This window comes from Chroicocephalus ridibundus, chromosome Z (assembly GCF_963924245.1).
Source record: "Chroicocephalus ridibundus chromosome Z, bChrRid1.1, whole genome shotgun sequence".
Taxonomy (NCBI): domain Eukaryota; kingdom Metazoa; phylum Chordata; class Aves; order Charadriiformes; family Laridae; genus Chroicocephalus; species Chroicocephalus ridibundus.
The window spans coordinates 83849788-83874427 of record NC_086316.1 but is presented as its reverse complement, the minus strand read 5'-3'; the positions used below and the strand labels follow the sequence as shown (position 1 = coordinate 83874427).

The 24640-nt window shown below is 45.6% G+C and overlaps 1 protein-coding gene across 4 annotated transcripts in view; it reads left to right on the top strand.

Annotated features, from left to right (window-relative positions):
• Window positions 1–24640, top strand: part of DYM (dymeclin) — a 241013-nt gene that overhangs the window by 195262 nt on the left and 21111 nt on the right. For all 4 annotated transcript variants that reach the window (XM_063319472.1, XM_063319471.1, XM_063319469.1 and 1 more), the window contains one exon: window positions 9576–9689. In XM_063319472.1, coding sequence (XP_063175542.1) covers window positions 9576–9689 — 114 coding nt within the window. The remainder of the gene's footprint in view (window positions 1–9575; window positions 9690–24640) is intronic.

Below are 24640 nucleotides of genomic sequence, written 5' to 3'. Positions count from 1 at the left end.
TTGGGATAAGTAGACATTTTAGAAGAAAACAAAAGGAAATAGCGGTGGATCAGAAGCTATTACTGGTGTGGCTCTCCATGGAGTTTGGAAAACAGTCGCTAATTAATTACTGCTGCGTCTGATAGTGGCCTTCATGTTCATGTTGAGAACCTGAGTAAGGATTCCTGCTAGAAAACAACAGGTTTTTAAGTGCAAGAAGTATTTCTCTGTCCTCTGGTCAGTATTTGCAGAGCTGAGCAATGCTTGAAGTCACGTTGTGACCACTGGATGGGAAATACCGGACGGGGAGGCCGAACAGGGTGCTAAATCTCTTGCTGCAGCGAATAACGCATTTATGCAGTGCAACTAGAGATCTACTGAGGTTCTGGTTTGATCTGCTTTTATTTTAAAATATGACAGAAGATTGACAGTTGTCTGACGATCTGTAAAGGAAAGTAAGTTAAAATGTCGAACTGAAATCCTGCTCGGTACCTATCCCTTCCTCTTCTGCTCTCACTTCATATTTTCTGGTCACACAAGAGTTTGGAGAGCAGAGAAATCAGAGCTCAAAATCATAGAATCAGAGAATGTGTTGGGTGGGAAGGGACCTTTAAAGGCCATCTAGTCCAACCCCCCGGCAGTGAGCAGGGACATCTTCAGCTAGATCAGGTTGCTCAGAGCCTCATCAAGCCTGGCCTTGAATGTCTCCAGGGATGGGGCCTTGACCACCTCTCTGGGCAACCTGGGCCAGTGTCTCACCACCCTCATTGGAAAGAACTCCTTCCTAATGTCTGATCTAAACCTGCCCTGCTCTAGTTTAAACCATTGCCCCTCGTCCTAGCGCTACATGCCCTTGCAAACAGCCCCTCCCCAGCTTTCCTGTAGCCCCCTTCAGGTACTGGAAGGCCGCTAAAAGGTCTCCCTGGAGCCTTGTCTCCTCCAGGCTGAACACCCCCAACTCTCTCAGTCTGTCCCCGCAGCAGAGGGGCTCCAGCCCTTTGATCATCTTCGTGGCCCTCCTGTGGCCCCGCTCCAACAGGTCCATGTCCTTCTTGTGCTGAGGGTTCCAGAGCTGGACGCAGTACTCCGGGTGGGATCTCATGAGAGCAGACTAGAGGGGGAGAATCACCTCTCTGGATCTGCTGGCCACGCTTCTTCTGATGCAGCCGAGGATGCAATTGGCCTTCTGGGCTGCAAGCGCACATTGTTGGCTCACGTCCACCTTTTTCTCCACCAGTATCCCCAAGTCCTTTTCCTCAGGGTTGCCCTCTATCACGTCAGCCCCCAGCCTGTATTGATAACGAGGATTGTCCAAATTTTTGGCAGCTGCGGACCACAGCCAGCATGAGACTGCCTGGATGATTAGGACAAGATGTCTTCGACTTATGTAAAGAGAGGATATGGTGCGGTGAAGAGAAGAGTCGTCTTCATTCCTCACTGAGATAGGGACCTTCTCTGGTTACTTGTCCAGATCCAGGAAAACTAGTGATGGCCAGATCCTTCTGCATGACAGCCCCGGGCCTCCCACAGACAGCAGCGTGTCCTTTCCTGTGTAACACTTCAAAGTTGGTTTTCCTCAACAAAAATTTAAACAATTCCTCCCCCAAAACTATTTAATATTAGGGTACAGCATAATGCCAGTTACATTCAGAAACTATTTAAAGCTTTCCAAGGGAGCATGTTGAATTTTTAAATAGCTCCTTTGTCAGAGAAGTGAGGATGTCAAAAAAAAGATTCTTTTTTTTTTATTATTTTTTAAATGTACCTGTCACCAGCTGGCAAGTGGTGAGAGCTGTCAGGCTTGCAGATCTGAATAAAAGATTAGATTCGGCTGACTCCTCTTCTACCCTGTCACGTCCTCCAATTCATACACCCTATCGGCAGCGCTGCCATCCCGTACAGAACCAGTCTTTGTCTTGTGAGCTACAGCCACAATGGTTTAACTGGTCTTCCTAGCCCTTAAAAAAGTGACAGATCACGTTGGTTTTACTCGACGCACGGGGGGAGCTTGTCTGGGACCGTGTGGGCAGTATCTGAGAAGAACCAAAATGAGTTGGAAGAGGCTGCCCAGGGCAGTGGTGGAGTCCCCATCCCTGGAGGTATTTAAGAGATGGGTAGACGTGGTGCTTAGAGACATGGTTTAATGATGGTTTTTGTCAGTGTCAGGTTCATGGTTGGACTCGATGATCTGAAAGGTCCCTTCCAACCTAGACAATTCTATGATTCTATGAGTTTCTGGCTCCCAAACTTTGCTCAGGCTTTTCTCTGCAACAATGGAGGCGGGAGCTCCACCCTCATGGTCACGCGGGACGTTGTGAACGTCTAAAATGTAGGTGCGCTCCCAAAGTCAAAAATCGTGGGCGGAAAAAAAATATTAAAAGATTTGGCTCGATAAATTCCTAAACCGTATATTGCAGGAATCTGGGAGGATGTATTCACAGGGAAGATTCCCTATTCTTCACCTGCTTTTATATTCTTATTTAAGCATCCACCCCAGCCTGCTGTCAGAGAGACAATTCTGAGCTGGCCGGGCTTTTCGTGTGGCCAAGGCTGGTCATTCAGAGGAGGATGGATCCACCATGTGTCGGGGAACTCTGTTGGGTTTCAGGTTGCTGTGCTCAGTGTAATTTGGTGGCCCAAAACGGGTAGAAGGTAGGTGTAAATGTTGCAGCTTTTGGTAATGGAAGGGTGGGGAAGAGAAGTTAACCTTTCTGAAGCCCCCAAAGCACGTCTGCGAGGGCCGTGCTACATCCTGGCTCCATCCGTTGGTACTTTTTCTGGTCGTTACACGGCAAAGTACGTTGGGATTATCTCCACCCACATTACGGTGGAAGCATGAGTGTAACTTCCATCATCAGATGCCACTAGAGGTCCACGTGAGCAGAAGGTGGGTGCGAAGCTCTGGGTCAAAATCCTCCTTACCTTGGGTGTAAGATTCTCTGATCCGGAACCGTAGTCCAGATTTGTATTCCATAAAGAAATACTAACAGACAGCAGGGTAATGTTCTATATTGAAGAAATCTGACCAAAATACAGAATATGCGCAATCTGTAATGATTTTTGGACACTAAAACAGTTGCCAAGTTGCCTTGTCGAGAACGTTTAAAATGGGTATGACATATCTCGACTTTTAACAGTTACTGGTTTTACTCCACTGCACATAATGTTCTTATAAACCAAATAGGAAGCATGGGAAAAGTGCAAATGCTAAAAAGCGGATGTAAAATTAGTTGGAAAATGTACCGAGAAGGTGGTAACGAGTAGTTGATGGTGCAAATGGAAAGAGACATCTGCCGCCGTCCTGTGTGGGAGAAATAGCCCAGAGGTGTCCTCTAAGCCTGCTCACGCCAGTGACATTTTAGCTGAATTACTCTTGGGTTTAGGCACCTTGGAAGAAATTCTAGGGAGAAACAGGAGCTGTAGAAAACAGGACCTCCAAGGACAGACAGAACGGGTGCTGATTAGCTGAAGGAAGGCTAAAGGGGACGTGGTATTTTTCAAATAAAACGCTGCCGTGAAGGGAAAGGGAATAACCTGTGTTACATACTTGTGGATTCACAGGTCATAAGGAAAGACTTTCTAACGTTAATAATAACGAAGCACTGTGGGAGGTTTCCAGGCGCTTGTTGGAGACCTCTGGATAGCAGACGTTTGGCAGGGTGACGCTGGGGCAGGAGACGGAGCAGAACGTGGCCGTAGGCACACGTCAACATGGGGCTGGCTCGGCAGCTCCACCAGCTGCTCAGACCAGGGTGGCGATTGTCCAGGTTGACTATGGCTTGGTCACAGTCACTCTGGGCTTTGGCTCCGGATTTGAACCCTTCAGCTCACTCTGGAGGTGACACGTAACCTCTGTGTGCTTCGTCGTTGAGCCAAAAATGGGTAAATGTTTAAGGGTCAGCGTATAGAACAATTTTATTGAAAACGACTTATTTGCCTCTGGGTTTTGATAAAGCAGCTAAAAATCACCGTTGCCAGCTGATTGGGAACATATGGAAACAGTTAATGCTGCACAGAAGAAACTGAAATCAAAATACCTTCTGTTTCCTATTAATTTACTTTTCATTTTAGAAAGTCATCTTAATAGGATATTGTGCATCTCGTTTAGCTAAATGGGATATTCTCCCTCTGGATGGTGAACAAAGAGGAATACTACGGTTCCTGCTCCTGGCCTCCACGTTTCAGCTGTGAACCATCTCTACGCCTCTGTTTCAGAGGTGGTCTCTAATTTGGTCAGCGACCTCGGATGTGTCGGGAATTTGGTGGAGACTCTTCATTAGTAATCCCTAAAGATGAGGTTGGTTCGTGGCCGTCGGGAGAGCTTCGGTGGCATTCGTTACTGTCGTATTTCCTACGAGCTCGTGATAGATGGCGTGCGGTTGAACGGGCTGAACTAGGAGCTGATAGAATTTGGTTTGCAGAACAGCCTGATAGAAATCAGGAGGTCGGGAGCAATGGTTTAGTGATGCAAAGGATCCGATTGATGCAATTTCCTACTCGGAATTTAATCCTCCGAGGACATTTCCCTGCTAGATTTTAAAATCGCTGGAGTTGGCTTGGTTCTGGCATGGCAACTCCTGTTTCAGAACCTGCGGTGGACATGAGAACTATTCTTTCGTGATTTTCCTTCAAATGCCCATAGAAAAACCTTGATCCTGCTGGCTAAATACTTCAAGTGATTCTCTTTTTTCTCTTTTTTCAATTTTCTGGTCTAGTGGGAGGTGTCCCTGCCCATGGCAGGGAGTTGGAACTAGATGGTCTTTATGGGCCCTTCCCACCTAAACCATTCTAGGATTCTATGGTATTTATTTCTCCCCACTTTCTTTGCTGGGAGCGGGGAGATGAGAAGACCAGAGTACCTTGAAAAGTTCACGTGTCTTTGAACACGCTCCTAGTTTCAAGGTGAAGCAGAAAAACGTCGGTATCACGAGTTTGCTGAGAAACCTTTTGTGTTTCTCCTGTTATTGAATCACCTCAACCTGTTTCATCCCTTCTTAAATCAGCGAAGGTTGGTTTTGCCTCACTTTTGCTCCCGGACAAGAGGGTACGACTGTCAGTTACTGAACATAGCTGTGATTTATGTTTTCCGAAGGAAAGGACTTAGCTGAAGTGCTAATCCTGCGGTACTTCATGACAAGAGGTTTGTTTTCTCCTTTTCTTCTCCTTTCAGCGTGCCGACAATCCAGCGTCTTGCTCTTCCCGGTGGCGAATGCGGCTGGAAATGTAAACTAGCCGCTGTCAGAATGTGCGTCTTTCTTTTTTTCATCGCTTTCCGAAGGAGGAGAAAAAAAAAAAAAGGGAATGAGAACTTTTTCATTTAGTGCCAAGTTTTTTGTTTTGTTTTTTTTTCTTTTTTTCCCCTCTTTTACAGAGTTAACCTTGACAGTTGCGGGCAGAGGAGGCAGCAGCGAATCACGCTGTTATTTTTAGCTGGAGGAGAAAGCGAGGAGCTGTAGCGTTAGTTAGGCAGCGGCACTGCCCGGGAATGGGCTGGGGCATCGCAGCTCTTCAGCGTCCGCTTCAATCTCCAAGTGGAGGAAACATCTTGTCCCTGCTCGCTCTGCTGCTTGGTGCACGCTATAGGAAACAGAAGTATTTCTTCAATTCAACCCTTTCAGCCCCGTTGAAAACAATGGATGGGTGAAATAACGGATACTGTGGTTGTCAAGCGTTGGAAGAGGCTGCCCAGGGCAGTGGTGGAGTCGCCATCCCTGGAGGGATTTAAAAGCCGGGCAGACGTGGTGCTGAGGGACACGGGTTAGTGGTGGCTTTGGCAGTGTTGGGTTGATGGTTGGACTCGATCTGAAAGGTCCCTTCCGACCTGGACCGTTCTATGATTCTGTTCCGTCATAATCTTTTAAAAAAAAAAAAAAATTCCAAAAAAATTTCCAAAATCTAAAATGTCACTTTTAAATCACTCCGGCTTTCTCGTAGCACTCTTCATCTCTGGAAATATTTTGTAAATTTATTATTTAGAAAACGAAAGGACCAAAGATGAGTCTCCGTGGGAGAATCGACCTCTGAAACGGAAAAGCTTTATGAAAACCAATTTTGGAAATCACTACGGAAAACAGTTTTTATTTAAAGATCTTGAGTCTATTAACGGTATATCAGTACAAAGCCTGGAAATCCCTGAGCTGATGGTGACCACGCCATGGGGGGTTGGAACTAGATGATCTTTAAGGTCCCTTCCAACCCGAACAGTTCTATGTCGCCGCATGCCCATCGCGCCCCACGGCTGGGAGTTGCGCCACCAGAATTAGGCTCCCTACGTAGCGCAAGGGGCCGTAGATACGCCCTTTTATCTGGACACCGATAAAATGTTCCTGCCGAGGGGTTGCCTAATCCAGGATTAACCGTGCCTTTTAATCTGGAAGGCAGATCAGAGAGAGAGCTTTTTAAAACATCCCCTTGCATGGAGAGGGCCTTTCAGCCCAGGGTACGAGTAATTCGCAGCGACTCGTTCAGTTCCTTGGTATTCTTCTTCTGAAGGAGCCTTTGCCAGTTGTTTTATGCTTTCTTCCACCCGTCGCCCAAAGAATTAATGAGAAAAATAATGTTCAGGATGTCAAAGAATGGACACCGTCCCTCAGCCTAGTTCGTTTGCCCTGAGATCTGCTTTTTTCTCTACGTTTCATATCCGTGGTTATTTTAAACGCCGCTCTGTTACTTAACGCGTGGAAGATAATTAAAGCGCTTTCAAAGGAAAAGGCTGCTCTTCCTTAATATTAGGTTAAGCTTTTATAGTTTTATATTTGGCCAGGTCATTCGGTAAAGTGTTAGACCTTCTGCTACGGAAGAGATGGGAGCTTGGGCAGTAGGGATGTAATTCTGGGTGCTTTTTTGTTTTATTACTGATCTAATGGTAATAAATAAATGCCTCTTTTAGCATCTACACCGTATAATTCACCTTTTCTTTTTTATTATTATTTTTTTTAATTTTTTTTTTTTTTTCCTATTATTTCATCGGGGTACCCGTTAGGTACCTGAGCATCTCGCGGGAGTACTGTACTATCAGGATTAGACAGAGAATTACTCCAATTCTGTATTGTCTCAAGCGGTAAGGCGAATAACGCCTAGAGATAACTATTATTATTATTATTAAAGTAGATATTTTTCTTTTCAGTCGTCAACTGCGTACCAAAAATAGCCATTCAAAATTCTGTGAAATGCTGACGTAGCCTGAAAATATTGGAAGCCTATCCCGCTTTTGTTCTTTGCGAAATACGACTCAACCAAGATTAGTACCTTTACCGCAAAAACATAAAAGCCTTTTAAAAACACGTTAAGATGGGAGGCTTTGACTTCCCGAAATAGGAAACGCCAGAATTCAGGTAGTATCTGTGAGCTTCATTCAGGTTTGGGGGTTTTTTTATGCCTCTGCATTATGATAGTATTTTATCCTTTTGATTAAAAGCCCAATATTAAATTGTGCTTTTGTTGTGGTTTAGCAGAACTTGAGCTAACAAGGCAGCGCCGGTGGGATGGATTCTCTGCGGGAGCCTGCCCTGGGTGAGGATAGGTATTTACCAGCGATGACTGGCAACAGAAGAGCATTGAAACGCAAGAAGATAGCTTTTTTTTTTTTTTTTTTTAAAAAATCTTTCAAAGTTTGCGGGCAACTTTCTTGTTCCTCTATGAGCTGTGTATCCTCTACCCAGCAATTTGTCCCAGATTCTGTGCCAAACCCCTGCCAGCCCAACCGTGAGGTCCTCACGCTCTTCGCGCGAGCTGCTTCTTGCCGTTTTCCTCTGTAATTTCTGGTTCGTCCCTCCAGCTCCTTTGCTTAGGAACCCGGCACATCTTCCCGCTCCTGGTTTTTTTTCAGGGATCAGAGATCACAGGGCTAGAGTGGGGCCTTACCTGTAAGAAGGTAAAACCTGCCTGCAGCATTTGCCAGAGGCAGTGAAATTGTCCCTTCTAGTCAACTATGGAGATGATCGGAAGGACAGTACAGAAGGTTAAACCTGAATTTTCTCTGGGCTGATTTCCACGCTCCTGTTGTTTAAAACAAAACAGAACCCCCCTCAAAAAAAAAAAAAACCCAAAAAGCAACTTCTAGTAACTATCGTCTGTCTCTATCTCGTTCGGTTCTTCCATTTTCTAGAGAAAATTGCTCTGCGATCCAGCCAACCTACCTGCTCAAAAGGAGGACTAAGGGTTTTCGGGGCTCCCGAGTGAGGAACAACACATTTGAATCTCACAGTAATCAAGCCATCAGCTGTCTTTGTTTTATTAACAGCAGCTGAGCTGGGAGGCATAATTAGGGTAATGATTTCTGGCTCCAGCTGTGTCTCACTCCAGAACAAAGAGAGCTCAGCAGAGATTTTGTAGTATAATACACTTTTCCCCCCTTCTACTTGGGAGAATTAAGAAAGATTACGCGACGTGCTGGCGATTGGGATTCGGATACAGGTGGATGTTGGTACTTTTTAGATGAGAGTGTGTCCGAAGCCTACAAGATGTTGGCAAAACTACCAGCAATGTGGTCAGCGAGCAAAAGCTGTAGGTGGCTCCGGCCGAGGGGTAGTTGGGGACTCACGTGTGCATGGGCTCTACCAAGTGGCCCTGACCATCTTGTGGTACTTTCAAAGGACGCTAAGTAGGTGTCGAAATATTTCCCCGTACCCTGTTTTTGTGTCGCTTTGAGTTTTGGATCCCCTGCGTGACTGTTGAGTTCCTCTGGGATAAGGGATGGGGTTTGCAAAGTGTGCTCTTTTTTGGATGAAAGGAGCTAGAGAAATGGAGGTTTTCTGATGTCCCACATGGAGAACTGCCGGTGGGATGTCGGCTTCTGGTATGACCTGCTGAGCTTGGAGAGGGATAAAAGTTAAAGCCTGACCTAACTGTGTTCTAGCTAACAAGGACCAGCTGGGTCACAGAAAAAGGGGGTGGGGAGGGAAATATGGTGAGAATCAGCTTGGCCTCACCAGGGAGATGCGCGGAGGATGAGAACATTGAGAGGGAACGTACAGGTCCTTGAGCCTGGAATCTGTGATGGGGAAGATACCTGGGGCACTTTGGGTAGTTAATTTGGGGAGAAGAGGAGCTCTGTGGGCTTTTTTTCCCTCCCCCCTTCCAGTTCCTGCGGCTTTAAATGCTACAAAACCCCCAGGAAGTCGTGTAAACTCCTGTAATTATATTGAGATATTTCATAGTTGTCTTAAAGCCGAAGCCTCCTGTCCAGGAGTTGTTGAAACTGTAAGGGTTTTACTTTAATGTTCGCAAACGAAAGTAAATTTCTAGCCCAAACTATAAAAAGTAGACCGGAAGGCCTCGAAAATCCTGACGTGAAGTCCTGACAGATAGAAATACGAGCGTATGTCAGTGCACAGTACTTGAAAATGTGAATTTATTAATTCAGCTGGGTGTGTTAAATTGTAAAATCGTCTGTCTGTTAAAAATGACTGCGGGAGGATACCGATAATTGTGCTAGTTTGGCATTAACGAAGTCTCCCTGGCTGTGACACAGGCAATAACACGATTCTTCTTTAAGAAGTACAGATCCCGGGAAAGAAGCTGACATCTCCGTGTGTAAATGGATACAAAGACCTCGTCTTCTCTATTTATTTATGTGCTCTGATTTCTCGTTCCAGGTGATCAGCTTTTTCAGCTCCCGATTAGAGCAAGCTGGAGCCGAGCTGTCAGTAGAGCGAGTTCTGGAAATCATCAAGCAAGGAGCTGTTGCTTTGCCCAAAGACAGACTAAGAGTAAGTGCTCAAGACCTCGTCAATTAAAGCGCGCCGTTCCAATCAATTACATACATACCCTTCGTATCCCTAACGTCCAAACATCGTTTCTCCTATCGATAGCGGCTGATAAGGGATTACGTTGTGGATGCGTCTGTTTTAATCAACATTCCGAATTTGTGCTAAATGTTTGGCTGGCTTTTTCGTGATAAGTTATTAAATTGAAGCATGTGGAGGACATAAAATTTGCGGAGGCTAAGGTCGTCTTCGTCGTATCTCGACGATGCCGCCTCGCCTCTCCAGCCGTTGTTTAGTTTAGCTGTAACCAAACTTTCATCCTTTTTTTTTTTTTTTTCGTTTGTTAACTTATCCTTCTTTCTCTGGCGTTCTGCACCTCCGCCTGGGTCCGTCCGAAATGCTACAAAGATAAATTTCCGGGGCTTTAGTTAAGATTTAACCCACCTTCGGAAAATCGGTACAAGAGCTGGAAGTCTGGTCAACGTGATCGTGAGCTTTCTGTGTAATCCTGAGCGGGCCCCTCCGTCCTCTTTTGAGCATCTCCCAAATCTCGTGAGGGATGTACCACCTTGAGGGGTTTTGTGAGGCCAAAACCCATTGATGGCTGCCCGATGTTTTGAATACTGCAACGAGGAAATCTGTGCAAGTAGGTGACTAAATAAATGGGCGTTACGTGTGGTTTTTTAAACGCACGATTAAGTTTGCTTCTCCGTTACGCCGAGGGTATTTTAAATACTGTCTGCTTGCTGCGGAACCATTTTTGTTCCTGCTCCACGAGAGAGCGAGAGCAGCGTCTCAGGACCCGTTTCTTTTGTGGGAACTTTAGGAAAATATCATCTGATAAGGCACACTGAGTACACGCGGCCATTGGCGACGGCTGGTAATTTATTTATACCCCGGTAATTTTAAAACGCCCGGTGGGAATTGTCTAGCTGGCTGCGTATCCTAATGTCTTTCCTACGGTTCCCTGTGTCCCTGAGATGGCACGTATTTAGTCACTCAGACTGAATTACTTGGGGAGAGAGCGGTCTGGAGTGCGAGCCAGGGTACAGGAATAGCCTAAGTCACACCAGAGGAGTTGTTGGATCCAAATCCAGCCCTTCAGGTTGTGTCCTCTCTGTGAACACCGAGAAATACTGGACCTTTTGCTTTTTCTATGACAACTTAGTCTGACGTGCAGATAATTAAAAGCTCTCGTATTAAGGGGCTACAGCAATTCCCTCTTGACACGGAGCCACCACTAAAGAAATTCTCTCCTTCCAAAAAAATTAAGGTTTTATCACGTAGCGTGCCTTTCCCATTGGGCCGCAATTTAAAGAAATGTTATTTCTGGAGTGAAATTCCATCGAGTTTAAATTTGCTGCATTAATGACACGCAGCGTTCCAAACGACGTGTTTATATTGCCACTTAAATCAACGGATCACAAATTTTTGACAAGTGCCAAGCTCTGTAAGTCCTCACCAAGCGATCGAGTGCTTCCAGTTTCAAGGATGCTTATGGAGTGACTTGGAGCGCTTAACTTTTCTCCAAAGGACTTGAGTTTGAGGGCAGGGTTACACAGTGAACACAGGCAGTCTGGCACGTAATTCTTCTACGCTGCCCACTGACACCTACTGGCTTTTGTCTTTTTTTCCAAAATCCTTTTGCTGAGCAGCAGTTTGGCCAGAGCAGGTTACTCCTGCATGGAGAAAAGTTGGTGACACTGACGTTGGCACCTGGAATCATAGAATCATAGAATGGTTAGAGTTGGAAGGGACCTTAAAGATCATCTAGCCATGGGCAGGGACACCTCCCACCAGCCCAGGTTGCTCCAAGCCCCATCCAACCTGGCCTTGAACCCCTCCAGGGATGGGGCAGCCACAGCTTCTCTGGGCAACCTGGGCCAGGGGCTCACCACCCTCACAGCAAACAATTTCTTCCTCAGATCTCATCTCAATCTCCCCTCTTCCAGTTTAAAACCATTCCCCCTCGTCCCATGGCTCCCCTCCCTGATCCAGAGTCCCTCCCCAGTTCCCTGGAGCCCCTTGAGGGACTGGGAGGGGCTGGAAGGTCTCCGTGGAGCCTTCTCTTCTCCAGGCTGAACCCCCCCAGCTCTCTCAGCCTGTCCTCCCAGCAGAGGGGCTCCAGCCCTCCCAGCATCTCCGGGGCCTCCTCTGGCCCCGCTCCAGCAGCTCCGTGTCCTTCTGCTGTTGGTGCCCCAGAGCTGGAGGCAGCACTGCAGGGGGGTCTCACAGAGCGGAGCAGAGGGGCAGAATCCCCCCCCTCGCCCTGCTGCCCACGCTGTTGGGGACGCAGCCCAGGCTGCTGGGGGGGTTTCTGGGCTGCCAGCGCACGTTGCCGGCTCGTGTTGAGCTTCTCATCCACCAGCACCCCCAGGTCTTTCTCCTCAGGGCTGCTCTCCATCCATTCTCCACCCAGCCTGGATTTGTGCTTGGGATTGCCCTGACCCAGGCGCAGGACCTTCCACTTGGCCTGGTTGAACTTCATGAGGTTCACACGTGCCCACCTCTCCAGCCTGCCCAGGTCCCTCTAACGTAATGTCATGCATTAATATGTAAATGCACATAACATCTTTATAGAACAGTAATGATGAGCGCCCTGCGATTTCCTCCGATAGAAATGACCTTGTGAGTCTTTGTGTGTCCTTGTACCTCTCTCCGCGGAGTCTCACAGTTCCTCAGGTCTTCCCATTTCGGTCTCTGAGGTTTTCAGGGGAAGCTATTCTAAAGCTCGACAAAGTCATGTTAAGATCAGACTATAGATATAGTTACACAATAACTCTGGCAACTCTGAGGAATTTGAGCAGCTAAATAAAGGAGAGAGCTTTAATCCACATGTCTTTAATGACACACTCTGGGCATGTTGGGATGGGTGGGAGCAGCCCTGCCCACAGTCGCTTTGCCTGCACCGTCGGCTCCGTGGTTGTTCGCGTCGTTAAGCTCGCCTCTGCGAGCTGGAAGCTCTTTAGCTCCATAGACCAACTAATATTACCTGCTGAAAGGACATTTTTCCAACGCAAGCTGGCTTGGGCACAACCAATTCCGAGAAGTGGCTTCGGGATAGGAGTTGGCTTGTGGCTGGCCAGCTTGGACAACGTGTGGTGGAATTAGGGGTCTGTTGCATCTGAGTTGACATGACCCACGTGTCATTACAACGCGCAAAGCTGTGGCGTTTAATCCCAAGAGCTTTGCAGTTAATTGCTAATTAATTTTTCAAGCCTTTTGCCATAACGTATTGAAGTGCTCTAAAGTACAGGAGACCCCCGCGGAGGTATTACTCCTACCTCCTAGAAATGACCGTCTTCAGCTGAAGCGCTCTGAGGGAGGCGGTTGAAACACAAAGAGGTTACGATTTGGAAAAATGAGGACCGGAGCTTTTACTCCCCCGGTTTCCCTGCAGCTCAGACAATGGCGGGGTTTTTTCTTAGGTATAAGTACCTAATGTATGCGCAGATAAATACAGCGAATGTTTTCGAGTTGCTTATCTTGGCCTTTGTCGAGGAAGTGAGCGTTCGAGAGGCGTTGCATCTATTCAGAGCTCCAGTCTGTTGCTTAGACCATAGTTCAAACATGAATAAACGTCGACTAAAAATAACAGCACTTAAGAGCCACGATCCTGATCTGCATAATGGGGCTTATCAGTTGTGTAGCACACCCTGGGACTCCTGCTCCCTTTCGCTGTGGGAAACAAAAGTTAGCAATAGGTCATATATATATATATGTATAAAAAAATACATATATGTTTGTGTTAGGAAAGATATCCTGCATTTTCTTAGCAAATAATTGGTGGGAAAATGGAAGATCTAACTCATATTTTCCTTCCAGTCCTGGAGCAACCTGACTGGAGACAAACAATATAATTAACATTATTTTAAGCGTATGCTTTTAGCCGTGTACGGTGGAAGGCAGGGAAAGTCCAAGCTGAGTAATTAGCCTTTTAGAAGACTTCTGCATAAACAGAGAGATAAAGGGCAGGTGCTGAAATCAAGAGCTGGTTATTTCTTCTTCAGTCTGTGGGAGGAGATAAATGAAGTTAATATGCCCGGGACGGAGGCAGAAGCCACGGCGCGGAGATAGAGCTGTCTCCTTCGCAGACGAGCAGCCCACGATCCAGGCTCCCTGTTTTATTGCAGAAGCTTATTAAAGGCAATTTAGAGATCATAGTGATAGGTGAAAATTGGCCTCATTGTTGTCTTTATTTTTTTCTTTATCTTTTTTTTTTTTTTTTTCCAAGTTCTCAGGCTGCCTTTTCTTTCCCTTCGGTGAACTCTCTGTGCTTTCGGGATTAGGAGCGTGAGAGAAGTGGGGCCGCGTCTGGAGTCTGCGAGTTATCTCAGGATTTCAAGGGGAGTTAGCCAGCAGATAGCCGCTCTTTTACAATAAGTGGGAAAACTTGTTTCGAAGGCCAGCTAGTGATTGGAAGCTGACATTTGGGTTCGTGGAATGATCACACTTGGGAGGCCACATTTAATGCTTTAGAAAAGAGAAGTTGCCATTAGCTAAGCCACTTCAGGCAGAGATTGCGTTTTCATGAACGTATTCTGAGCTGCTTTTATTTTTCTCCTGTTCCTTTTCTCCCTGTGTCAATGAGTATTTTGTCATCGGTGTGCATTCTGTCGTATGTTCTCGATGTGCTACGCAGACGTGCCATTATGCCATCAACTCGCGCCTTTTTGGTGTGGTACAAAATGTAATATTTATTGAAGTGCATTCTAGTTCGGGCATTAAAATTTCACAGAATGTGTAAAAGGAGCAGAGGTAAAAGCCTTCAGTCTCTTGACAGAACAAGCTTTGCTTTAGGTGTTAAAAGCACTTCTCATAGCTTTCACCTTCTATTAACGATATGCTTCCAACTCCTTCAACTTCCATTTGTTTTGTTGGAGAAAGCCCGTAATCATGGAGGCACCAGAGCGCAGGGGAAAAGAGTAAATTGTCATCGGAGCGATGGTAGCTGGACCAGAACTGCTTTGTATCCCTGGGACATCACCCCGCTCCTGGGCAAGCAACATCGACACCAAAAGTTCAGCTGCCAAAAATGTCATAAAAACAACCTGGTTGTGGACTGAGGTGGCAGCGAATGCAATGGGGGATGTCAAACGTAGGTACTTCCAACTCTGGCAAGAAGGCGTAGCCATCAAAGAAAGTACATATGAAGTCCCCAAAGCTGAAGGAGTCCAAAAAGTCTCTTGGTTTAGCTACTGAGCTCTCTCTGGAAAGGTGCAAAGGTTGCCCTCTTTCTGCAGAAGCTCCTCCTAGGAAGGAGACATCGTCCGTTCAACATCTGTTCAACAGTGGTGTACTGTCACACCGTGTAGAGCAGCAGGACATGGGCAGCACTCAGTGCCCCAGGTTGTGAAGGAAATTGGTAGACTTTATATGTGTGCATCCTACTTTAGGCAATGTTGATCCCAAGAGACCATCCATTGCCCCATTGTCCATTACAATGGCTCCTGATGGTGGTTTTTTCTTCTAGAGTCCTGATGGCCTTGGCCCTCAGTGGTTGTTATTTGGCCAGGGCAAGATGCTGCCTTCAGAATCCAGACCAGTGGTCTTTGATGATCTAAATTAAACCTTGGGACAGATGTGTAGCTCTTAAGCGACGGACAGCTTTCTTGCATTTATTTTACTCCTGTAACAGTACCTTCCTACCACGGGTTTTAGGTAGAAGACTTCACAAATTAGCTCTGTGAAGAGGTAGGCGCAGAGGAGTTGTGGAGACCAGCAGCTCTTTTACAGAGCTCTAGGGCATAGCACTAAGCGAGAGAGACAGAAAACTTCCGTAAAGAATAAATTCATCAAATTCTTCCTGATATTTATGTTTTTCTGGCTGAAGGGTCAAAGATCTTACTCTAGTGGAAGCCGGTTGTGTCTAATACATCCTTAGGTCTGACACGAGGCAGACATCTGTGAGGCAGACTTCCCTCTGCTGACCCTCAGCTGCTGTTAACCCTTAACCTGAAGAAGATGGGAGTAGTAAGAGAAGTGTAAGAAACTTTTAAACAAAGTGCTTTTTGGGCCTTTCCAAAACACCAAACGTATGCTGAGGATACTAATATTTATGGATTGTAAATATCCTTCTGACAATTTATACCCTCAATTAAGATGTCAAACTTCCCCGCTTCCGTGAGCCGACCTGTAAGCGATGAACAATAATTCACGTTTCTTTTGAAGGCGTGCGTTTTAAGAGGTCAGATTCTCAGAGGCCGCGGCTAGAGAAGAATATACTCCCCGGCCCTTGAGAAACAGGATTTTGAGTAATCAAAATTCCAGGAAAAATGATACTTGAAGGTTTTGATGAGCCTTGTGGTCGAAAAATAACGTACCGTCACGAAGCTGCGAGCAGGCAGTCAAAGACGTGTCCGCGCTCTGCTTAATCTTACAGTGGGATTATAAACCTGCCTGTCCGTCCGTCTGAAACCCTTCCGCGGGTGCTTTTCTATTCATATTAAGCCCATTGACTTCAATTGTTGTGTTGAAACTAAACGGAATGGCACCACTTTATAATAAGTACGTCCAAGCAGGAGTTCGTATCGTGTAAATCTGTTTAATTAAACGGTGCAAACTTGCGTGTAGGCAAGATGTGAAAAAGCGTTATGGAAAAACTGTGACTCTTCTAGTACTTAAAAGTTAGGTACTTGCTGACATACGGCGTCATATGGGAGCTCTTGACTCTGCATTGCAAAAACTTCCCGAAAGTAAGTCAGAAGGCAGGCTCTTAACTCCCGTCGTCCCAGAAGGGAACCAAAACTTTGGGGCTGTCGTTCAGAAATACACGCCGCCGTCATTTTTAAACATGAATACGATAATCCACAGAAACGCTTCCTTAGTAGGAGGTAGACTTGAGCAGCAAGTTAGAATATACAGCGTGGTTGCAAATTTTGCGGCGAAGGCCGTGTATATTTTTAAGCCAAGTTGCAACCCTTGCGCTCATTTAAACATTTTTTTATGTGCCCGGTTATTATTTTTTTTTTAATACTTAAGGCCAAAGTAAACCGGCTTTAGCATCTGTGGAGCCAGAGTCTTTGAAATTTGGTGGCTCCTTTTGTTTCACGGTGAAAAGTGGATTTCAGGAGTCTTTAAAGGGGCTTGTTTGTAGCTACGTATAATGCAAACACGGTTGATGAGGTGGATTGGATACTAACAACGCTTCATTTTCAGAAGCATCCTTCGCATACCGTAGGAGAAATCGGTTAATTTAGAAGCTTTAGGAGAAATGAAACAAATTATACTGCAGTACTTACAATGTAGTTTGACTTGAAACTTGTAAGCTTCGTATTGCTAGACTCAAGACGTTTGAAATGCTGGCACGGTCTGGTAGCGTTGGCATGTCACTCATAAAGCGTATTTATTTATTTATTTTAAAGTTTGCTTTAATATTTTCAAGTAAAAAAAAAAAAAAACAAACCACCAACCAGGACTTTTCATACCGTTACCGTTCCCAGCAAGCGTTTGCATGGATTTTGAATGTCGCGCATGTCGAGATTTGGTTTTCTTTGGTGTGGTGTAAGACGAGTCCTTCGGCACGTAAGGTCTTGGTTAGAGCTGAGTGTATTATCTGTTTGAATATTGCCAGCTCTGACGGCGGTGGCGCGTCCCGTGGCGTTCGCAACCTTTCCGTGGCCCTCCCAAAGAGAGTCAGTTAACGCTGTAACCGATGCCGTATTTACGTTTTACTCTCCCGGCTATTTGAAAAAGGGGATGTGCTCTCCACCTCTCCCCGGCTGTCTTCTGAATGGGAAAAATTCTACAGTCTCGCATTTTTTAAAAATAACTTCTTTTTTTTTAGCCTTACGGGGAAGGGGAAGTGACCCAAAAAAAAAAAAAAAAATAGAAAACCCCACCCCTCAAACGGCTCCAGGAAACTTAATTTTTCAAATGTGAATGCTCCTGAGAACCCAAACAAGTTTGGTTTGTGTTGACATAGCAGCTGTCAGTCAATTTTGGGAATTAAAAACAGCTTTTTAACTTTAGTTTACTTCAGTGGTTATAAATTCTTGCATGGGGGTGGAGAAAAATAAACAGTGACTTTTGGCATTGTTGACTAGAACAAGAAGGGGTGGGGGGGGGAAATAAAACCCAGCAATTTTATTTCGCTTTTCTGCCTGGCACGCAGTTAAAAACATATTAAAGCTTTTCTGACACTCTCCCTATTGAAGAGTAATATAAACATCGTTGCAGCATCAGCTTAGGAAAATATGCATTAGCAAACTCTTGAATCTGTGATCTTTAAACCGTTTCTCATGGAATATCGGTTTCTTACTGTAAAGGAGCCAACATCTCTTTGAGCAGAAAATAATAATCACGCCTTCAACTTGGAGAGAGCGCTGCAGAAAGCTTTCTTTCACGGATGAAGAATAAACGGAGAACTTCAACCTTGTTTTCTGCCTTGTCACTGAAACACGCATTGCTCTATCCCGACGCTTCGGAGATCCATTGGAAAAATCCTGCCCTCTGGCTAGAGAATTTGGCTGTCGGCTTCAACAGTCTTGAGGTTTTCAAGCCATATCTTCATGCCTATGAGATGCTACCAGGACTGATGTGGGCAGGACACTGGGCAGGTGCCTTGGACTTTGCGTATCCCATGGTGGGGAGCATGTGGCTCATGCTGACTGGTGTTAACTGGGAGGGAAAAGGGCCTATGCTTCACCTTTGTCTGTCCTCTCCCTCGTTTCCCTGGCTGCTGTTTTGTAGGAGTCACATTGGTTGAGTAGTAGCTCAGAAAATTGAGAAGATGTGTCCTGGCTTTGTCCCTGCTGGGTTGCTTTAAAGGATGACATAGGACTTGGTTTTTCGTGTTGCATCACTGTAGACGTAAGGAGACCAGCCCCATTGCCTATGTTCCCTTCAAACTGGAAGAGGGGAGATTGAGATGAGATATTAGGAAGAAATTATTCACTCTGAGGGTGATGAGCCCCTGGCCCAGGTTGCCCAGGAAAGTTGTGGAGGCCCCATCCTTGGAGGTGTTGAAGGCCAGGTTGGCCGGGGCTTGGAGCAACCTGTTGTGGTGGGAGGTGTCCCTGCTCATGGCAGGGGGGCTGGAACTGGATGATCTTTAAGGATCCCTTCCAACCCAAACCATTCTATGATTCTATGTCTGCCGTAGTTCAAAGGGCTACCAGGGCTGTCCATGCCTTTGCAGGGCGGTCATGCCCATGGTGGTCAGCAGTCTGGGCAGGATCTCCTGGCATGAGATCTTTACGTTTCTTCCTATGCTATGTGTGAACCGAGCAACAAAAATGAGTCTGTGAGCTTCTGAGCTTCAACCAACTTGGTTGAAGTGGGTTGAGAGAAGCAGCTGAAGGAGCAGAAGGGACGGAGGTAGAGCCCTCGAAGAAGCCGGGAACGAGTCTTGTTCACCCACAACAAACCCATTCAGCTTTTGCAAGGTCTCGTGTTGAAATGGGTGGTAAAATGTGAACTATTCAACGAGTAATTTCTCGTACAGAGGTTATAATTGACATAAGACACTGATGGCTAAATCCCTTCAACGTGCTTTGACTGTTCATCGTAGGAAGAGTATCTAAATACGAATATTACAGTGCTGGGTTTTGCTTATGTCAACCAGTCTGTGGCATGCCATACCCTGCGGAATTTCCCTCCATTTTCATGCCACGGCCTGAAGAGAGAAGAAAGTAGACTACATATTTTCCTGCCATAGCGTTTCTTGCTCACTCCGCAATGATGTGTGTGGAGTCATCGCAATATTTGGTAAAAGCGTAGCAGCAGCCCAAAAATTATCGAGGATACTTTCAAAGGCAGCAGTATTGTGAATATGAAAATCTGAAGAAGATCTGAAGATCTTCTCATCTTCAGAGGATCAGAAGAACTGATCCTTTTTGTGTCCTTTTCAGGTTTTCTCATTGCTTGTCTCATTTGAGGTCTAAAATGGGATTAAATAACGTGAGTAAAGTCACAGAAGGAGCAACAGGGATGGGGCACCTGGAGTTTGTTTGCTCTCAGCGTAGACCTTGGTGTGTCTGGAGTCGTGCTCTGCTGTTCCTCCAAGGCCACGTACCTCGTTTACAAACCTGGTTCGATAGTTAACACGGAGAACTGCCTTTTTGGATACTATTAGCTTGTGTTTGTCACACTCTTGAGCAGAATGCATCAAAAGATCCCAGCAAAGCAATGGTGGGACAAAGGGCGGAACGAATCAAGTGAGCAGAATGAGTCCTTGGGAGCAAGAAGGAATCCATCCCAAGCTTTCCAGAGAACTAGACAATGCAATAAAACTGAATTCCGACACTTTGGTTGAGAGCAAGCGTGATATGTCTTTAGCTTCTCCAACTTCCTTTGCAGATATTTCGGTTTTCAGCGAAATGATGTTCTACTTCCCAGTAAACTCTAGAACCAAGAGTACTTTCTCCCTGTCGCCGAGACATCTGGTTGTGCTGGGGTAGCTAATCGATCGCAGACGTTGTTGCTATTATAAGCCTGCAAGCCACTTGAAAAGTTACCCAGGATTTTGGTAATGAAGGGCCTGAAGTTATTATTTGAGCTTTTTTTTTTTCCCCCCCTCCTTTTATCTTCCCTTCAGGGGTCATCAGCCTGGCAATATGGTTTTTTACAAGCTCAAACTTTAGATTTTTAAAAGTTCAGATCTCTGTGTGTCAAGCTACTTGAATTTCCTGTAAAAATGTTGGGAGTTGGGAGTCAATTTGTAACAATTTAAAGGCGAGCAAGCCTTCAGGTTAACTCGGGATGAAAAGATGGCATTTAAGACGATGAGAAGCTCGCAGCGGAGCGCGTATTGAGGCACGTTTGTCATTTTGCAATTAGAGGTGGTATTTACCGGTAGCATTCGGTAAGGCTGATCGATCACGTTTATTTCAAAAAGTCCATTTATAGGTTAAAACTGAGAATAGTTTAAAACTAAGAGTGACATTCAGCTTTCCACGCCACGCGGCGTATAGCTCCTATTGAAAAATGCATCCTTCGCCGTCTCGCTTATGCCAAAACCTCTCCAATAATGAATGATTTATCCTTCTGTATTTGGCTTTTTCCTGTTGGAAGGGCGGGGGGAGAGATTCTAAACTCCAGAATACCGAGTCACTCCCAGCGCTTGGCTTTAAAAGACATAAACAACACAGCCGGTTACGAGTTCCATCCCAACGCCTGTTTTATACGCCCATGTGGTTTCAACCCGCTTGCTTAAAGCCGAATATTAGCCGTGCGCTGGAGCCGGGTTATTTTTCCAGGGGATGCCGGGGGTTGATGAAGCTCTATCGCATCGCGCCGCAGCTCCGGCTGGAAAACGGAGTTGGGCTGGTGCCGTTTGGCTGGGCGGCGATAAGCAAAGAGACAGTCTGGCTCCTTCCAGGAGCCTCTCGGTCATGTCTGAGCTCTCGGCAGTTCCCAAAGCCTCTGGCTGACTTTCCCCTGCGGACCGTTCATTTATCAGGAAATGAAATTGGTTACAGGATTTCGCACGTTGCCAAACCTCACTGACGAAATCCCCTTCGTTCCTGCTTTCAGGAGGAGGAAGGCCGCGTTAACTCTTTGTGCTCGATACTTATTTTGACTGCTTTTGCTGGGATAAAAACCCAGGTTCCTTCTAATTTTTAAAGGTTTCTGGAAATTGCTGATACAATTTCACCCTATAAGAGTGTTCTACCGATGCAGCGAACTTGATAATTTTGCCTGTAACATCTGTTCCTTTGCATCACCGTTACCACTGTCCTTGTAAATGTTATTTTAGGACAGCGGGATTATTTTAAGGACAGTTGAACTATTTTAACATGAGACCTACCTACTGAATTCCATGTATTCTTGCTTGAAATATGTCATCTGAAGCAGAAGAGGGGGAAAAAAATCTGGATTTATTAAAACCACAAACAATGCTTTGTTGTTTACAGGGAGGTTTTGAAGCAGGTCGTATAATTTATAGGTGCTTAACCAGGATTGTGTAGAAATATAATTATGCAGATGGGATGACAACAAAAAAAAAAACCCAAGTGCAAACAGGGTGCAGTTGTTTCTGCGTGAAACCCGGTTGTTTTATGGCAAAGGCACCTGCGGCGTTTTTCAGACGCTATTTGGATGTCGTTGTCTTTCGTTATAGATCGAGTTTTCCGCAAACTTTCAAGAATCGAGGGGACTTTTAAACGTCCAAACGCCTGTTTTTCTGAGGCTCGCCAGACTTCAGGCTGCTCTGAGGTTGGCAGGGTAGCGCTGGTTGGCTATCATGTCTACCCAGGCACATTGCGGTGAGAAGTGAAAGCCATGTTATTTATATTAATTTATTTATGTTGACAGGGACTCCTAGTGATTTTGCATTTATCCAGCGGTCAACATCTGTCTCTTAAGACCCTATAGTGTTTGCCCCTGAGCGGCTGGGCTAACTGCTGTCGTTCTCCTGTTGCAATACTGCGTTTGTGAGGTTAAGAGGGGATGGAGAAATGACCACGAGCGAGTTGGCCACTGATGGGTGCGTTTGGCTCTGTCCGTATCGCTTGAATCGTTTCAGTTTGGGCAACGATTGCGTCGCAGCGGGAGCGTTTCTATTGGAACGTGTCAATCTGTTTTAATGCAATCAATAGTTGTAACCTCCTGTGTACGAAATTAATAAGCCCAGAGGTAAAGCGCAGTGCACATATGGTAATTATTACGTCTGGAAGTGGTTGCTGCATTAATTGATAGCAGCGGCGAGTAATACAGCCTTACTTAATTTCATCCCTTCTTATACGAAGATCCTGTAAACAGAATTTTTGCACTCTTATTATATCAGAGCTCTTCCTCCTTTTTATGAAGAATGGATCACTGTGAAAATATTTAGAGCTCCCTTAGCTCATGTAGAGTTGTTACAATTTTGGATCCTTTGTCCGTGAACAAAAGGTTGCTGAAAACACTTGCTCTGCGACCTAGAAAGAGCCATGAAAAGTCTCATCTACCAGGCGGAGGCGCAGCTGGCGTCGCAGGATCAGCGTGTGGCTGATGCCAGCGAGGGACCCCGTCCGCAGCCTGCGTCCCGAAATCTTGCAGCGGAAGTTGAGTAGATGCCTTGGCCTCGTTGCCGGCATAACTGAAACTCGTAAAAATGGGATGCTTTCAGAGCTGTGTCTACAGCTGAAGTTAACTTAAAAATGACACAAATTTAGCATTCCTTTTTTTAAAAAAAAGTGGTTCGGTAGTATGAATGTGATTTTCCTTTTAAAAAACAGACATTTTCAAATAGCGTACCATATCCGCTGCTACTGAGAATCTTAGAACATCGGTCCTTTCCGTTCTGAGCTGGCGAAGCCAGAAGGTTGTTAAGGGCTGTGCACGCTTGGGGATCCCTCGTGTCTGTCAGCGAGACACTGTTGATGGTCAAGGGCACTGACACTTCAATCCCCACTTGCTTTATATATTGAAAAAAAATCAGTGAACTTACCATGGTCCCCAAAAGACCGTTGGTATCATCAGGGGAAGCTCCAAGCGGTTTAATCCCATTTCTTTCTTCAGTCCTTGCATAAGATCTTCATTTTCTGTAATACTTGCAAGGCAAATGACTGGCTGAAAATAGACTGATTGGGAGTAATAGGTAATAATAGCAATGGAATTGTATAAATGCAAATATAATGTAGGAAATCTAGGGTTTTCAGAACCACCGGTGAGGCTTTTGTGGGCTTCGGGATTATGTTGGCAGTTGTGGTTTTTAAATTCAATGTATTTTTATTATCTTCTTTACATCCTACTCCTAGTTTGATCACAGTTCTCTAGGAAAGACGCATCCTGTTCGTACACGGGGCTTTGTTTATCTTACTGGAATCCAGAGAAGCCCATTTCAGCTAGAGATGAAGGAACCCAGCAAGAGCTGGGTATTGCACGAGACAAGGTAGCTTGGGAGGGTGGTGCCTTGGGTGAGCGACTTGAGTAACAGTGATTCTGCAGTTCAGGAATGAGATGCCTTGGCCAAGATGAAGGGTGGGCTAGCACAGGACACTCCTATTCCCAAGCTGCTGTCTACATGGAGACTAATATTTACATGGAGGCTGAATGTCTGTCCCCTCCACCCCTGAAAACTCTTCCAGTTACCTTCTGGAAGCTGCGTTCTGGGTTCAGTCACTTCATTCCAGTGTAATTGCTTTCTTCACAACGCTGAACAATTGTACTGGAATGAAGTCACCTTATTCTGGAGTTACCATAGCTGCTTCAGAAGAGCTATTCCATAATAGTGGGACGCGGGTCAGTCTGGACGGTGTTTGGGTTATCCAAAAACCAGTTTTGAGAACAAACTAAAGTGTTCGGATGACAAGGTCCTACCTACCCAACCAGGAGAAATGTACTAGGTAATAATAACAATTTAGAGTCGTAGAATCATAGAACGTGTTGGGTTGGAAGGGACCTTTAAAGGTCATCTAGTCCAACCCCCCTGCAGTAAGCAGGGACATCACATCTATAGATCGGTTTTATATTGTGTAAATGCAAATTAATACAAAAATATATCTCGTTAGTGATTCTGAGACTAATTCTTCAAACCAAGAAAGCTGTAAAAGGGAAAAGAAACCCTTCTAGGAGGAGGGTGACCAGCGGTGGAAGAGTTTTGCTGTTCCCCAGTGTGTTTCTCCTGCGGTTGTCCTCACTTTGCCGTCACCTGGGCTTAGTCCCTTCACTGCTACGCAGAACTTTAACCGCCATCACAGCCCCGTACCCAGCCGAGCTGATTAATGTCTCAACCTTGCCTGTGGCAGCTTGTGGATTGTAATTAACTGCTTCCCATTAAGACAGCAGAGGAGAATTCATGCAGTTACACGCACAGAGGCTTTAGAAGATGGAATAGTGTCCTGTAACAACACTTGCTTATTAAAGGTGGGTTGGTTGTTTTTGTCGTTTTTTTTTATTTCTGACCCAGGATTAGGCCATCAGGAAGCTATCGATGTTGTAAAGTTAAGAATTCCTTTGAACCTGAGCAGGAGCAGCGCTGGGGTCTGGGCAGAACGGGGGAAGGCGGAGGGTTGGTTAGCGGGGTTTTC